This window comes from Vidua macroura, chromosome 2 (assembly GCF_024509145.1).
Source record: "Vidua macroura isolate BioBank_ID:100142 chromosome 2, ASM2450914v1, whole genome shotgun sequence".
Lineage (NCBI taxonomy): Eukaryota > Metazoa > Chordata > Aves > Passeriformes > Viduidae > Vidua > Vidua macroura.
This window is the reverse complement of record NC_071572.1, coordinates 14,978,252-14,996,571: the sequence shown is the minus strand read 5'-3', so window position 1 is coordinate 14,996,571 and position 18,320 is coordinate 14,978,252. Positions and strand designations below refer to the sequence as shown.

General features: G+C 35.3%; 1 protein-coding gene across 2 annotated transcripts in view; it reads right to left on the bottom strand.

Moving 5' to 3' along the window:
- The window catches only part of RPS6KA3 (ribosomal protein S6 kinase A3), a 71,233-nt gene that overhangs the window by 43,805 nt on the left and 9,108 nt on the right, over positions 1-18,320 (bottom strand). For both annotated transcript variants that reach the window (XM_053969929.1, XM_053969930.1), the window contains exon 2: positions 14,362-14,418. In XM_053969929.1, the coding sequence (XP_053825904.1) occupies positions 14,362-14,418 (57 nt within the window). The remainder of the gene's footprint in view (positions 1-14,361; positions 14,419-18,320) is intronic.

The window sequence follows — 18,320 nt, the reverse complement described above, 5'->3', positions numbered from 1 at the left end:
CTACAGGCAGTCAACTCACCAGCTGCAATGGTGGGGTCTTCCTTCCAGTTACAACTATACCCTAGTGCCCACATTTTATTTATGTTATTTATAAGCTTGGAAAGCTCCCTTTTCTCAAGTGTTATACTGCAGCAGCGTCTAAATAAAAGTCTCAAGACATGATTTCCTCTTCTTGGCACACAGTTCTCTCAAGGCCTTCTTCACACTATAAAGTTCCACTACCTCAGAAACCCCCAAAACAACCACGTGAGTCAACTTTTAAGTGGCTGCTACTGGCTTCCGCTATAGTGAAACTAAATACGGAATACAAGGAAACAAATAGAAGGTAACACTACTGAGTTTTCTTAACAATGTAACAGTGTTAAATCAACGCTGGCCTAGAAAGGAAGTGAGTGACAAACAAGTTTAGGTATGAATTTAAAATACCATATTTCATAATAATTTCCTGTAGTGATCTAGTCTGCAACTCAGAAATATTCTGGGCAGTATCTCTGTATAAGTAAGCTTATACTAACATACCTCACAATATATGTCTGTGCATGAGAACACACACATACATATAGGAAAGAACACCAAATGGACTGTATCGCGCAGACAAAATCTGAATTAAAAACTTTATAAAAAAAAGGGGAGGGGATTCTGCAACATCAAGGGCAACTCATTTTTATCTTAAGTAATCAGTTGCAAATTGGAATAGGAAACATGCTTGCCAGTAAAAAAATGACAGACACCTTCTAGGGAAGCAGTGAAAAACTATTTAATCTTTATCAGGCTATAAAAATAAAAGCCTAATCATGTTGCTGGGGAAAAAAAAAATCAATATTTTAGGTACTTAATGAACATTAAACACTCATCTTGCTTCTAGTAATTGAAATTATGTGAATTTCCTTTACCATCACTTTTTAATTCAAAAGTAAATTAACTCTGCTCCAACATAAAATATTTGTATTTGTTTGAGATCTTATTACAGGAACAACTAATAGATAATTTGTTAAAAGAAAACCAGACTTCAAACCCTAAAGGAAGTAGAAAGAGAGTCTTACTAGATACATATTTCTCAGTAGTAATGAAAAAGCCCTGAAAAGCAAGAGAAAAACATGAGTTTATCTATACATAGACTCTTCTGCAATATACCCTTTAGAATTCTGAATTTTCAATAGAAGACCTGAAAACTGCTCTGTGTAAAGAAGTGACCCATGCAGAGCTGGACGGCATAAGCTCATCAGTGCAGAACAAGCTGTATGTTATCTGCAGACCTTTTTCTGAGCAGTATGTTCTAGGGACAGCTGAAAAGCTGGTCTATGTCTATTAAACTGGGCTCTGAACTGGTATTTAGGAGAACTACCAGTAAAATCCACAATACCATTGCGACGTTCATTAGTGTTTAAATAGTAAACATTCAAAACATGGAAGCATTCATAGTCTAAAAATTTTATGTAAAAAGGACAGAGAAATAATCAATTAAAGATTAAAATAATTTAAAAATATACATAAATGTATGCTGCAGTATTGGCAAAATAATTCACAAGGAAATACTCCAAATCATCTAATTAGGCAGCACAGAATCAGATCTGTGCTCTTTCTCGTAGCAGGAAGAGGAAAGCCATTCAGAATAAGGAATATTAGCATACCCAAACACCACAGGAGTCTCACTGCACCTAAAATTCTCAGTCTCAACTTCCCGAAAAAAATGCATAAGCAAAGCGCGAACACACATGATGACAAGTGCTTGGCAAAGAAATTTCAAAATACCAGCACAGAAATAGGAAATTCAGCAAGAATTTACTCTTAAAGAGGTGTAAGAACTAGATGAGAATTAACTTAAACAGAACATCAAAGAATAAACTGCTATGGAACACATACTTAGGAAAGGTATTTCTGGAAGACAGATTTCTCCTTTTCTAGATACTCAAAATTACAGGAATATGAATAGAAATATTTTAAACACTTAAATCTTAACGACAACATATTTTAGATAACAGTTATTAAAAGAATAATTAGTTCATCAGCTTCATGATGAGTGACAAAGACTTGAGTATACACTTTTCAATATACTGAAAATATAAATTAAAATTATGATATGCACATATGACTCCAAAGGAAAAAAAGCAGCAGCTACTGAAAAAATATAAAGTTTTAGTGCAAAAATAATAATGGACTGGTGTATTTATATTGCTCCTACACACAGATGACATTTAAGGGGTGTAAAGTCATGAAGTGACATAGCATTGGAAAGGTAAAGGGGAAAAAAAAGTACAGGGAAACATTTACAGCTTAAGACATTCAAACATTAAAGTCAATAGCACGTGACTCTAAAAGTAAACTGGACCCATCCTGAACAGAAAGACTGACTGCATAGTCTCTGCTGCCCACTTCAGTGAAATTAAACTAAATAGAAAGTTGACCAAAAGCAAGATACCAAAAAACTAAGATTCCTAACAAAGACAGGCATGCACAACATGACTGGGGGTTGGAAGGGTCCAGGAAGATTTTATTTTATTATATAAGTATGAGATTTTAAAAGAAATCAAATTAAAAAAATCTTTCTGACTAACTATGCAAAGAACAACAAAAAACCCGGCAGGTTTAATTTTTTTCATCATACCAAGAGCAAAGCTAATTTACATGTGAGAAACAGTCAGAATCACCATTAGAAAAGATCACAGTTCTGGAACTTCAACTTCTATAGTCAGGAATCAGAATAAGAGAAAAAAAATCCTTTTTGATAGCTTTGATCATAAAAATTAAGTCAAAACCATATTGCCCATATTGGTGAACACCTCCCTCAAACATCAGCCATTTTTCAAGGAAAGACCTAAATCAGTGTATCAGTCCTTAAATCAGGGTATGCTGTTGACCATACAATTAAAAAAAATCCAAATGTGCAGCTGCAAAGATACTGCTTTTATAATTTTTCACTTATTAGTATTGATTATGTAACAACATAGATTTTTCCATTTTCATTATGAAGTAGCAGCTTTGTTTTCAGCCCTCTCAATCTCCTTTCATAAATGTTTTGCTTCCTTTAGACAAGTGCACTTTCCTGAAGCACATGTACATTCAGTACAAGCAAAGATAATACTGAAAACGGAAGAATGGATTCCCCAGCAATTTACTTCACACTGCTCCAACAATGGGTATAGGTTGCCTTTTACTACTTTCATAGCCTTCATTGTACTGCTAAGAGCTCTGCTGAACATGGCTGTGTTTGGCAAAATATTTATCACAGACATCATAATGTTGATCCCCATAATCAAATAAACTACTTCTGAAGTATTGACTATGATATTAAACCTTGGTACTGAAGTTACATAAAGCAGTTATGCCCTGTAAGGACAGTAAGCTTATTGGATATCAAGTGATTTTAAAAGGATGACTCAACGTTGGCACAGTTCCCCAGCTCATATACAGAATTTCCTTTTCCTCCCCTCCCTTGAGTCAGGAAGTGTCCTAGATGCATTTTTTCTTTCCCAACTTGTTATGAACACAGGATGAATTTTCAGCATTATCTGCAGAAATAAAACCCTCCTTTTGAGTTATACTTTTTGAAGCAATAAAGAAAAGCAAACTGAAAACCAATTACTTTTACCTCTTTTATTAGAGCTTACAGAAATATTCATTAAGGTAAAAATGGGAGTTAAAAATGTGAAGAGTGCACCAGTCTAGGTGTTTTTAAATATCTTAGACACATTTTATATGCTTTCATACATTTTATATTTTTTATACTCCTACCTTCAAATTCAAAACTACCTTAAAAATCAAACTCACAGTGCAACAAGTACTTCACAATCTCCCATTACTTTGGTAAGCAGTATTAGTGAGCTAAACCATGGACTAAAATTCATTCCATATGACTGTGACTAATATTCGAGTCACTTAATAGAACTAACCACTACTTATCTGCTCATACACAAACAATTGTTCTAAAAAGCTGATTAAAAATCCTGCTTCTGAAGTAGCAATTATTCCAATATAACAAAAAGCAAAGCAGTACCATGCATAAAATTAAGTCAAGCTGATCTAAGGATATTCTCTGTATGTTGTCTATTTTACACTACTACCAAAGAAAAGCAAGAGTAGAGCAGAATTTCTAAATGTGGACATCTGAAGTCAGAAACACAGGCTATCACAATTTATGTTTTTGCTTCTTTTTAGAAGATGGAAAAACTTACAATTTCGACTAACATCATATCACTTGCTGCAGACAGTATCTATTGTTTTACCTGATAGAAAATAAGATTTCCTAAAAGAAAACTTTATTTGTAAATGTTTAGTTTCAGGGTCTGGGCTTGTTTTTTTCTTTTAATTCTTAAATTGTTAAGTCTCTCAGAGGAAAACAATTTGTAGAGATAACAAAGAAAAAATGTATTTATGTATTTATTCCTTGCTCTCTTTCTACTCTTTTTAATTTCTGGCTTTTTCTGCAACAATTTTGAGATCTAGAAGGATGCCTATGTCTGTATTTGTTCCACGTAGCCAACTCACAGAATGAAGACTGCAGACCTGGTTACTGAGACAGAACTCCTCCCTGTCTTTTGGTCGTACAGATGAAGCCAGATAGGAGTTTGAAGAATGAATCCTGTCCCAGAGAAACAAGCCAGAGAGCAGGTAAGACCCTATGGATAAATGTGGTTCACCAGGCTGGGAGTGTAATTCTGAAAATGCTTTCTTTCTTTAGAATGAAAATACAAACAGACAGGACACTACCCCTTCCTTCCTGAAGGAACTGTCAGCGTTAGGTTTTTTGGCAGGTAAGCTGAGGAATTCCTGAAAGCATTTTAAAAGCTCAATGTCACCAAAAGCAGTTTTGCAATGCAGTTGTCTTTTGATCAAACAGCACAAAATTATCTCATGAACTGAAATGTGCTCATCAGCATTGGAAAAAAATACTCATTGGGTGGAACTTTCATTTTCCAGTAACTCTGATATAAGTCTTTTTCCTACTTTGTAAGCACTAACATTTCAGAAAATTGCAACTAAAAGACTAAATCAAGTTAAAAAGCTCCAAACTATTTAGAAGGAGAAATAATCCCTGAGCATACTCAGTCCTAATCTATGAACGCTATGAATCCTGTTTTATTATCATAATTTCCTAAACATATACTGAAATCTATATGGGTTGAAAACTTTGAGTTTGGTCTGCAATAGCTAGCATTTTAAAATCAACAGAATGTTAAAGACGACCTAACCAGGCTCCTGTATGTAAAATAAAACAATGTCATTATCTGACAAAATTTCTGAGGAATACCTTTCATGTTGCCTGTGGAAAAGAACTATAATTCAGGACTATGAGTTGGTAAGTATTTATTTTTTAAGGTTTACATTAAAAATCCCCTTGACTTTAATGCAAGCTATGTTCTACTGTTTTACGTTCATGTCTTGTTCTGGTGTTTCACTTGTGGCAAGAAAATTCAATTTAATTTTTTAATATGCATTGCAAAAACTAATACAAATTGTTTAAACCATTACATGGGCTAGTAGGTGTCTACCACTTTTACAAGCTAATAGACCTTCACTTAAGATGTTAAGTCAATACACAAGAAGGTCATGGGGTTTTGGGTTTTTTACCCCCTCACTGAAAAGTATTTGCAGACCTACATAAGGATAAACATGAAAACTGCTTTGACTTCCAATGATAGAATGTTCTGTCCCATTGCATGTTTACATGCAATGTTAAATAGTTCTGAAACAGTGCTTGGGACGATACAATACTCCACTAGTAATTTTTCTGAACTTAAACAAAACTTTTTAATGCTTCAATATAGGCCCAACAAGACAAATTACACAAATTAAACATTTGTTATGACTAATTTATCATTTCAAAGTTGAAATAACCCTAACATTGTTATGCAAGCATCACTACTCTTCATGCCATTTCAGAAGTAAATTTAAGATATTAATATGCCTGAGTTATTTTAGCCACCACCACACAGAGCCATATCTTACAGTTTAAAGCACTATATGAAGATGTAACTATTAAAATAACCACTAAGTATTAAAAATACAAAGGTTTTTAATAAAACTTGACTCTCAGTGAGAAAACATACAGCTAAGCTCACAATTAACACCCCCCACCTCCCCCTAAAACATAAGTTTTACATTATTTACATACAGGTAACAATTTCCTAATAAGGCTAAATTTTATCAGTAGATACCTTAGAAACTTCTACAACATATACTACAGACTTTTTTTTTTAAGGAAATACAAAACACTTTGTATCCAAACAACATTGATCCCTAAGCAGCGAAAAACTAAAACTGCTCTGAAATTAGAAGTTAAATAAAGGTAAAACTTCCCCCTTTTCCCCTTATTCTCTTAAATAATAAACTAAGCTCACCCGAAGAGAGCGAACACGCAGAGCCAGAAACTTAAACATGACTAAGAAACCATGATGTTTGGATTTTCTGACTGAGCGATCATAAGTCTAGCAGGGAAGACCAACCCTGGCGTTTTTGCTGTGACCAGCTGTTCCGGCAATTAGAAAATTTCCTGTCAGGCAAGTCACACACAGCTGGGGGGTGGGGAGAGAGAAGGGGGGAAAAAAGGTCAAAAAGAAAAAAAAATATATTAAAAATAGACATTGATTTCACACACACACACACACATAGAGCTGTGATAAAGAAAAGACAGGGCAGCAGTGGTACTCATATTGCTGATACTTAACAGAGATCAGCAGAGGAAACCTAAGCAGATTGCCTGATAGCAACAGGCTGTTGCAGATGTTACTGATTCCTGGTTCCCAGAAAAGAACAAAAGAGACCAGCATCTCTTTCAGAAATCACACTACTACATAACATTTCACTGATGAAGCACAATAGCAAGTATTTTATGTCCTATATGTGATAACTGTATATTTATGAGTTTAACTTCACAAAATGTTTTAAGATCTCACATATCACTATCTTACAGACTTCAATGCAGAGAATGCCTAAAGATTGTTTTTATTTACTAGAGTTTAGTTAGAGGACCAAAATGACCTAGTCCTTTGAAATCCTGCACATAGAAAATGCTCCACAGATATTCTAGGCCAAGGCAAACTGGAGAAATATTTAAATTGGATTGCCCAGCTCAAATGTCTGACTTATGCACCAATATTGTATTGCTCTGTAGAAAGTGAAATTCTTGAAGTAAAAAAGATCCCTAAGCTTTCTTTCAATGTTTAAAAAGCCCCAAACACTTCAAATGTTTTAGGAATTAGAATTCAATCTATTTACTGCAAAGAATAAGAGGGGAAATTTTTATCTTGATCTCTCTAGATTTACTATGGGAGCTATTTTCCTGAATATTGACACTATCTTTAGCTTTTTTGATACTTGTTAAAACAATGAATTGCATGCTCCTTCAGTGGAATAAGTCTGTTTTTCAAGTAATAAATAAACAAAGGCAAGTAAAAAGCTTTAGTCAAAGGCACATACAAGTATTCAGCTATAAACATATCCAGGTGATTCCGTTTAGTGACTATGTATCAAAGGAAACATAGAGCAAAATACTGTAGTCCTGCCTGCACAAGACATGAAAACAAACCCACCCTGCAGACAGCTTTCCTTGATTGGGCTCTAAGAGATATCTGGATTACTTCATTTTTTGTTATATTTTAATTCCTCTTCAGAAGACAAAGCCAGTAACTTAAATGACAGAACACATTGCTATCTCTATCCCACATCCTGGCTCCCTACAGTATCAGTTTCTAGCTTTTCCTTTAAATTGGGATTAAACATCTCCTCTGCATGAGCCAAGATCCTCCTGTCAAAATGGAGAGGTGAAATAAAGACCTGACTTTAGCCATATCCTAGAAGCAAAATTGTGCCATTTTAGTGTTCTTTTGTACTCCTCTGGGTCTTTATTTGTGTCACATCTGCAGGGACAATCTTTCAAAATCTGTGTACTGAATATACACAATTATTATTATAATAAACACAGGCCTTCAGGAACTACTACTACACGAAGGAGGACTTTGAGATTCAATTGAGGGCTCAGAAGTCCTCATTGCCAATGTGCTTTTTACAGTCCAGTGTGGTACAACCTTTTTGGAAGAAGCAGTCTTTCCTACAGTAGCAGTAAGACAGCATGAATAATTATTAAATATTAGTTTCAAGATGAACAAAGCTTCTTGAACACAATAAGCTTACTGCAACATAAGGATTTCAAATATTTCATAAACAGCATAAAATTACTTGAAACTTTCCTCTCTTCAATCGGTTCTAACTTGTAGCTACTTCCTTCTTCAAAACTGAAATACCTCAAGAATTAAATTTTGTAGTTTAACAGCAATATAGTTATTTGCACTTGGAAAACTTCGAAGAAATTTAAATAAATAAATGGGAGACCATTCAAGCTCTCTGCCTTTACCTTGTCAAGAATAGATACAATTATACTAAAAGCAGAGTGATCAGGAATCTTCAAGTCAGTAAATTAAACCCTGTTGTACCAAAAAGAGCTAAAGGCAGAAATGGAGAGTAAATGGTAAGAGCAGCTCTAAATACAATATTCCTTAAAGATGAGAAGATACTGTGGGTAAATAATAATTTTCTTATCTTGTGGCTGTAAAGGTAAGAGTGCATTTTGCTGCAGATATGCTGTATCTGCTAAGGGTGATGGGAATAAGGCATTTCAACTGAAACATTTGCACAATTACTGACTACAGCTCTCCCAAACCTTTTATGTGACCTTCCAGAGAAGTACAAAGCACTGTGCTCAGGGGTCAGTGGGGTTACTTCACAACAATAGCTCTCCTATAACTGGCGCGAGTCTGGCAGGTGGAAGAAATTTCTTATGTTCTGGGAGAACACAGCCTGCATGGTTCCCAAAGAGCACCAGCAGCCAACCAGAAACATTAAGATATAAGCTACACAACTCACTTTGAGCATCTCTCAGAAGAAAGCTTGCCCTTTTAAATATACACCTTCATATATGAAGGAGACAGGTTAGAGGGCAGCAGTCCCCAACAGGGAAGTCTCTGATAAAAAGAACAAATTGCTCCAGCAAGTTGCTTCCCTAACTTAAAATCTTTGATAAGGATTTATATTATACTTGTTTATCAGGAGACACAGCTGTCTCCAAAACAAAGAGAATATGAGGTATGCCTGTCAGTCACAGTCCTGTCAATCGCAGAACGCCACTTGCACAACGCATTTCCTTCTCCTCCAGTACAGAAATATAAAGTGAGTTCATCTCCCATCATCCCCTCCTCATTGTTTAAATTGGATGATCTGAGTTTAGAAAAATTAAGAGAAATGCTGTCTAGATTTTCTAGAGAACAGAGCTCATAGACACTACAGAGAGCAGAAGTGAAAAATGCTGAGGAACTCTCAAAGCAGTACAGAGCATTTGGAAATCCATGAGTTTTATTAAATGCTGAAACATTCAATCTAAGTGGAGTCCTTCAGATAAACTGATAATCTCCTATACCCTCAGTTTGAGAAGTGTAACAATGCAAATTAAGTCTTTACAGTGCTAGAAAAGCAAGGCTCTGTAGTATGGATTGCTTTCAATTATTTGCAAAAAACAAAGAAGCAAGACACATATGGAATGAAAAGCCCTTGTTTGACAAAGGTCAACAGTTGAGGAACAGAGAGCTATTTTTTTCAGTTTTCAGAAGTGGAATAATATACTTTTCTTCATAATAAATACATTTGTATAGCCAAAGCAGCAATATTCTATTAAACAGAGGGTGTGGCAGCTTCCATCTGTCAGTTTACAGGCTGTGCAGGGCTACCATCTGTTTTCTCTCCATATAACAAGTAAGCAGCTTGACTTTGAACATTGCTTATACTCTCAAATTATTCAAATTTTCTGACCAAGATCCAGAATGTACCCTGCAACTAAGACACCAAATGCAAAAGAAGTCACTTAGAAAATCCAGTAGAACATATTAATGAAAGTTTTGTTGTAACCTTTCCTCAATACCTGATGACATCTTAGGGGAAAAAGGTTTTCCAGGGCTTGCCTTCTTTATATATTAGTCTGATATCTAAGAGTTAACATCTCAGAGCAAACGGTCTGCATTGTTTACAAGGATGCTGTAACTTCTTACATGAGTTTCTGCAAGTTCATTCTCAGAGAGGTAAAATGCACCATGTCACAAAGTTGCTAACAAAATTCATTCAAGTTTCAGCAGAGTAGAGTGCTTTGGAAGATAATGAATTTCTAATTTCATCATATTAGACAAAAAAAAAAAGTATTCAGCCTTTTACAAAGCACAGTCTGGTCACTGAGAAGGAAATGACTAAAGTTAATTTTTACAGATGTAAATTGTTTGCCTAAAAAAACCTTATTTGTTCAAGAATCAAGTTATTTGATTGTAAAATAAAATGAAATACATGAGTACATATATCTAAGTATATTTAGTAGAATACACTAAAAGTACTGTAAGAATCACAGAATACTTTCAAGTACAAGTTTAGTATTTGCAACCCAAGCTACAAGTAGCTACACAAGTAGCTGTTTCAACTAAAATTAAGTATCAGTCTGTAAATAATGAGAAATCCAAAACTTGGATTATGGATTACAAACACTTGTGAATCCAAACATTTCCCTAATGTTGAAGAAATTATAGCTATGTCTTAAAGCCTCTACCACAGAGCCAAGAATAATCAAATATTTGATAAACATGCACACAAAGAAAATTGAAACGTGAAGGTTTTATCAGCAAAAGTAAAACAAACATATCAAAATCAGAAATGCCTTCATTGTCATGTTAACAAACATGACTGTTCTTAAACATGGAAACTGTTACTGATCACCTGAGCAGGAATATCCACCAGAAGTTTAGAGCAGTCCTGAAAGGGTGCTTCAACTTGCCAAAAGACAAACAAGTGTTTCTGAAACACTGAATTCTCACTAGTACAGATTATAAGAAATGGAGGTAAAACTAAAAATCTGCTAAAGCCTCTCTGAAAAGTTTTAAAATCTAAAAATCATTCAGTTTTGTTATGCTTTTTTCCCTGAATTTTCCTGAATAATGTTCTCATCCTAAATTATTTTCACAGATGAAGACACAACAAATGAGATTATCCCAGATTACTCTGGATTTAGTATTACTGCTTAAGTGATGGGGGCTGTTTTGCCCATGGCTGTAACTGGTGAATGAGCTCCCTCTCCTTATCTTGACATCCCCACTCCAGTGCTTTATAGATTTAGTGTAAATTGAATGGTATATATGCATGTAAAACACAGAATCTCAGCACCGACCAATCAAATGCAATACTTCAACAAAGAGATCGTATTGTCCACATGCTTCAAATTATTTTTCCAATGCACACTGAAGCCTTTTTTAAGATCACGCTTTTCTTATAAACTCTTTTAATAAAAAACACTGACTAGGAAGACAATGGTAATTTTCATCTCTCCTGACTGCAAACAGATGTGTTATTTAAATTCTACCAGGAAAACATAAATGAAAAAGACCTTTTAAACTACTGAATTCTCTTTGAATTTCCTACCCTACCTTTTGACTACCCACTGACTAGTCATTGTTACCTTAGTGATGTATTTTTAGTAAGAGGATGACAGCTACTGAGATTTAATTTTTTATCACTCCAATCAGCATATTTCAATATGATTTGTTTTGATTTAGTTTTAATTCTATGTATGCTTTAATTCTGCTTGTTTAAAATTTAATTCTTCTTGCCAAAGCAAGAAGTCAAGGGTAGTAACATAACCCCACCACCTGCATTGAAGAGAGGTTCATCCCAGGTTTGAGCCTGAGCAGGTTCCACTTCTGCCAGTACTGGGAAAAACAAACCCTTTAGTCCTTGCAGGTTACCAAAAAGAAATTTTCCGGAAACTTACAAATGAAAACTTCACTTCTAGTGAAAAGAAAACTTTTACAATTTCTTGGAACCTAATATTTTTCATATGTTTAATAATTAGGCTTAAGCTAGGAGAATGCAATGGTAATGCATCAATTGTACTAAGTGTTTAATCAGTTGTATAGAATCCAGATAACAGAACATAAAGAACACAGCACAAATATGATATGCTCTTCACATACGCATAAAATGGGAAGCCACCTGTTAGACTAGCTGCAGTTTCTGGTTAGCTTTAACTAGCAATAAAGCATGCAGCATGATTGCAACAGCTCAAAACAATTAATTTGCTCAGTTAACTGACTCAATCTCTACGGACACAGAGGCACAAAAAGCAATGGCAGACAGCACAAGAGTGAGAAAGGTAGCAAACAAAAGGCTTTAAATAGCTTCCCCTTTCAGTAATGTTCACTTAAGTTTTCACATCAGGTTAAGCTTCAGCCAGCTGTTCTTACGTTTATTTCCTGCTGGTCCCAGGTCATTTATGAGATACAGATAAAAAAATGTTGGTAACAAGCAATAAAGTCAGATATAATCAGCACACTTGTTGCAATAAAACCAGAGTACTGAATGAGTCCCATTTTAAAAGAAGCAAGACTTTGAACCATGCAGCATCTTGGACTCCTAAGAAATGGGTATCTTTATAGCTCCTGATTTTCCTAAAACAACCATCAAATTTGAATCACAGCCATATAACTCAGGCTTTCCTGTAATTAACTTTACTTTTGACCAGAAGAACACAGATGTAATGAAACAATATCTTATGATACACAGAATACTAGAGAGAGCTCCTATGCACATAGAACTGTGTTAAGTTTTAATATTTGTCTTAAACTTCCTATCTCATTTGCATTATCAGCATTCTATCCAACCACTTCAGACAGCAAAAGGATGCAGATTTCAAGCTTTCACCTTCTATCTCCACAGAAGTATGGTAACTTTCTGTCCTGACCTTGCATGCTTTACACACCTACCAACATATTTCATGTTCTTACCTGATTTGCCAGTACACCCTAGGCAATCTACTGTCCTCAGTTACAGCTGAGAAACGTCATAAATTGTTAGCAACTATGTAAGTGCCCCAAGTCCATGTAAGTCCAAAGTTAAACAGAACAATTTAAATGAGTTTCAATGTTAATTTTAAATTGTCTGTATCTTGCCAAAACAGATTATGAAGCACTGACAATCTCACATCCCAGCTCAAGTAGTAGTATTTTATCACCCAACTGACAACACTGGTTAACTTCCAGCTATAACTGACTGAGCAGTTGAAATAACATCTTGTTTAAAAACCCCTAGATTAATTTACACCACAACTGGCAACCTTTTACTCACTACAGCCTAGAATAAATGCAAAGTATACTCCTAAAATACTGGTCTGAGACATTAAACATCTAAAACAATCTTAACCAAGCAGCTCAAGCATGACAGAAAGAATACCAGAGTAATGTTTTAACTTTTTGATGGTTATACTGTATGAAAATCAGTTGCTCACCCAAAAAGCAGCAGTTTGGAAATTTCCAAAGGAAATACAGGGAAACATGTGTAAGCATCCTGTAGTTATCAAATATTGAAAGAGAAATTGAATAATTTTGAGGGATAAACCTTAGCTGGCTGCAAGACACCCACCCAGCTGCTTTCTCAATCTCCCTCCTCAGCAGGACATGTAGGAGAAAAGCTCATGCACTGCCTTAAGAACAGGGACAGCACAAACCAGTTACCATCATGGGCCAAAGAGTATCAGTTTAGGGAATATTTATTTCACCTTTGTGGTGAGAAACAAAGATGAAACTAAAACCACCTTTTTCTCCACCCTCCCCTTCTTCTCAGGCTGATACCACTCTTCTACCTCCTCCCTTATCAAGCAGCACAGGTGGAATGGGAAACAGCTTGGATCATCTACTCACAACCTGAAGTCTGCACAATATGCAATAGCAGCATATGAACCCTGAAGTCCAACCAAATATGGGGTTTCAAAAATTATTTTTACTGGCAAAGCATTTATCACCAGACGTAGCATTCAGCTAGTACTCTCTAACACGAAAGTACAGCTAAACTTCACGTTTGACAAAATTCACAGGCATTGCAACAAGAAAACTGAACTCTGTATCTTCACATTATGAAACTTTGTAAACTGCAAGTCTGACATGAAGACAAGGAACCTTCAAAATTATCAGAGTCAGGAAGGTTCATTGATCCTCTCTTTAGTAACAATTTCTATTTTTAAGAAGCCTAGGTTAAGAATTCCTTTGATGAATGCCTTCCAATAACAAGCACAATGGAAACTACACTTTCACAGTTGTTCCTCACGCTTGACCTGCCCTGAAACACTATTAAAAGCTGAGGAATGAGTTTTGAGAACAGTAGGATGCCAAACTAGACCTGAGGCAGTAAGGAAATAAACCTCTCTCAAAAATATTAAGATCTGAAAGTGCACCCCATGTCCAGTAATCTCAAACAACAAAACACTAGTGGCAAACTGCCATTATGAATTAAGTGATGTCAGTGTGCTCCCATATTGTACTATTTTCATTACAGCCATCTTATACTTACAGTTTGTTGATTGATATCATCTTCTCCCATAGGTTCATCCACAATTTGCTGTCCATTCTGTAAAAAAAGACACGAAGTAAAAATAAATACTGAATCCAAGTACAGAAATAAATATACTGGAGATAGGTTTTCATAGCATGTTACTGTACTCTCTTCTACATATTCTACAAAAGCAAGTAATTGAAAGTAAACATGGAAAACTCCCTATTGCTGGCATGTAACGCCACTCTTCCTTCGAGCCTTGTGTATTCTCAACCTGGATGAAGTCACAGCAAGAAATATATAAAATCACCTGGCATTTGAAGCCTCACTACTACACAGCTAGACATTATTTTCCATTACTACCACTTCTGCAAAACAGTTAAACCTGATGAAGACTGAATAGCAAAAAGCCACACAAAATGAACAGATAAAGGGGTTCTTTCTAAGAGCATGAGCTTACATAGCAAGTCAGCCTTTATTCCACCTTAAGGAAAATTTATAACTACAGTATAGACTTAAAAAATATTGAATGCAATTTTACTATCAATTTTACAGCATTTACCACTTTCTGTACTTTCCCAAGGGCCATTCTAACAAGCCAAACAGAAAAAGGCTTTTGAATTTAAAATTTCGCCATAAAGATTAAAAAAAAAAAAATCTTAAATACCTTGTTGGTCAACAAAGGCTTTCTTTTGCTTGTCAATGATGCTACACTTGGAGAATTTCTAAGAGATATTCTCCCTGAAAGACTTTGAATGACTTTGTTTACACAACAAACATGACCAATAGCAAGTTTTAAGTAAAAGTATGTATTTCCTAAGTTATGGCACAGGGCATCACCTCAGGCATCAATTCTTAGTTTGCTCCTAAAGTTTAACAGCAATTCAGTATCATTTTAGAAACAAATGAAAAACTATTAAAAATGGTTACCATTTTCCATTACCATTGGAGACAGAATTTGAGCTTATTTGTGCATTGTTTCCCTAGAGAACCCAAAGTCTAATTAATCAATTTTTTCAAATCCTAATTTACTTAAAAGTTACATACATATATAGATAGTTACCTTTTAGATGCCACAAAGTTAATAAAAGCTGCTCAGACTTTCAGATTTTACCTTCATTTCACACCTTCCTTCCCACTACACAGTTTTTCAGCAGAATTCTTCAGAGCCTTCCTAGCATCTTCTGTAAATAACTTCTGATTAATAGAATCTTCTAGCTTGCATATGGCTAGTTTTTCATATGTGACAGATTAAATCTGAACCACTTACAAATTCTAATTTTCAAATATTGCAAGCACACTGAATGTTCAATCACATGATTACCAGCTCTCTAGCAACTTTTATCTGGAGAATTTTTTTTTTTCCCCTGGAAGATGCAGCTAGAAAAAGCTAAATTATAGGAATCATGGATTTCCCAAATATGACACAAGTGGGTTGGGTTTTTTTGAGTTTTTTTTTTTTTTGTGTCGTTTGGGTTTTTTTTTTTTGTTTGTTTGGTTTTGTTTGGGTGGGTTTTTTTTTTGTTTTTTTTTTTTTTTTGTGTTTTCTTTTTTTTTTCTTTTTTTTGGTTGTTTTGTTTAGATGGTGGGGAGGGGAAAATGGCTGGGCTTTCTGATTGTCTTCCTAGTGCAGACATCTGGCACATGGTAGCAGTGCTATTTTCTCATCTTTCCTGCTTCAGGAAGATACTAGAGATTTCTCACATGACGCTGGTTTACTCTAAAAGTCATCTTTCCATGACGTAAAGATTTCTTTCTAGTAAGAAATCAGGGTCATATGCTGTATATTATTACAGCAGTGACTATAATCTTTAAAAACTGTCTCAGTTAAGGGCAGCTAATACAACCTTTTATCTGTACAGCAAAGGGTAATTTGATGATTCTCCAAAAAGCCCACATTCTCCACATTGTAATATCTTTTACTTGTAGTGTACAGGCAGTGAATATTGTATTGTACTATCCTTCCTTAAGATACATAAAAAGGTGATATTATCAAATGGAAGACCAGAAAAACACCAGCTTAGTTAAGTAACAGAAATGAGTGTTTTTAATAAAGCTTGTTTACAGGGACAAGCTGTATATTGAGTACACATATATCATTACCATCAAGGCCACAAGTCACATACTTCCCCTTTTCTCAAATTTATGACATAAATTAACATTAGTATTTTAGCTACACATCTCTATATTCTGTTCACGCTACAAGATAGCTTCCTTTGATCTTGCCAATTGGGAAAAAAAAGGAAAAGAAAAAAAAAAAGCAGTAAAACAAATAAAATAATTGACTTTAGCTGAAAAGGAGGAGTCTGTGATGTCCTAACAGTAACAATGGCTAAACTCTGGGGCCTAAAATAGGGCAATTTGTATATCAAAACCATGTGCTCTACACTGACTCCACTCCACATGCAGATTTTCAGAAATAGTTATTCTTGCCACAACAGTCATTCTGCTAAATAATAATGTACATTAACTGCAGGTTAAATAAGAATTTACCACACAGTAAGTTTAGGTTTTCACATTTACTATTTTAAGACAACCGAAATCTGTTGGAAGTGAAATGCACTCTCAGAAACTTCAGACAAGCCTCCCTTTAAAGACAAAAAGGCGAGATCAACTCCTGTTTTTAAAAAGGCTCTAATCTTCAACCTCACTGACTTTCTCAACAGTCAACCAGAAAAACCACAGCAAACTTCTGCAAAATAAATAAATTGTTTTGTACAATCTGGTCTTCCTGTTTAATCCTGCACTCCTTACAGTTACTTTTCAGCTGAATTCAAGCAAAACACACTCACTGGAACTAGGAACAAATTCAAGGAATCAGCATGAGCGCCACGCAGTCCTGTGTGAGCCAGAGCACTGGATTAGCAAGATCGTTTCAAACAGGTCTACCCGAGCAATGATTATGCTAAGGGAATCACTGGATGGTAGAACCAGTTTTTCTCAGAACAGTCTGAGCCATGTAAGGTAAAGAAGAATATGTATATACGATTTATGGTTTGCTGGTATATACCATTAAATGGAAAGCAGCTGTGTATTCAGAAAGGCTGTGCACTTTGTAGCCTTTCTTAGGAGTTAAAATGTAAAGCCCAAAGGTTCCTGTTGGAAATGGCACTATTGAAAACAGTGTGGAGTGAGGAGGTCAGCAGCACACTTAAGAAGTGAGCAAATGAAATATGTTTTGTTTTGCTGGGTGTAGATTCCCTCTAGTATTGAACTAGAACCAAGGGCATGCCTCAATGACATAACAGGCTGGGAGCAGATATATATATGATGTAAGAAAAGGCTGAATATCTTTCATGTTCTCAGATTAGTTTAATTCAAAGGACAGAGACTCTAGTCTTTGATTATTCTTCAGGTGCTCTTCTCCCACAGCAGGACAACTAAGTAAGCAGAATTGATCCAAGATCTGGCTATTCCCAATATTCTGGTTCCAAGAGTAAAACATATTTCAGGTGGCAACACAAGAGAAGTATAAAAAATAACAGAAAAGGTCCACAGAAAATTTCTAATTATACCTGAACACATTTCAATTTCAACCTGAACAATCAATTTCTGCCAGGGAATGGAGGGCACACATCCCTTACAAAGGCAACCTAAAAAATGGTCTTCCAACCCACTCTAATTCAACTTCCTATTCTCTTTTCCAGTGGGAAAATCATGTTAATTAAGGTACAAAATTTGTTTCCCCAAAGCTTTTAAACCTGTTGCCATATCTCACTAAATTAGTAGAAATCAATACCTAAACACAGCTGGGCTCCAGTAGTTTTCCTGAAGGCACATGGACAGGAACACAAAGAGACCCTACAGGTTCTCTACTAGATATAAAGCAGACACCAGTGAATCTTTATCAGGCAGCTAGTACATTAATGTCCCCCAAATGATGTGACAGAACGTGTGACACTAAAGTCAATCAAACATCAATATTTCTAGCATTCAAAAATTACAGGTTTCAACCCATTGAATTCTCGGAATATAAA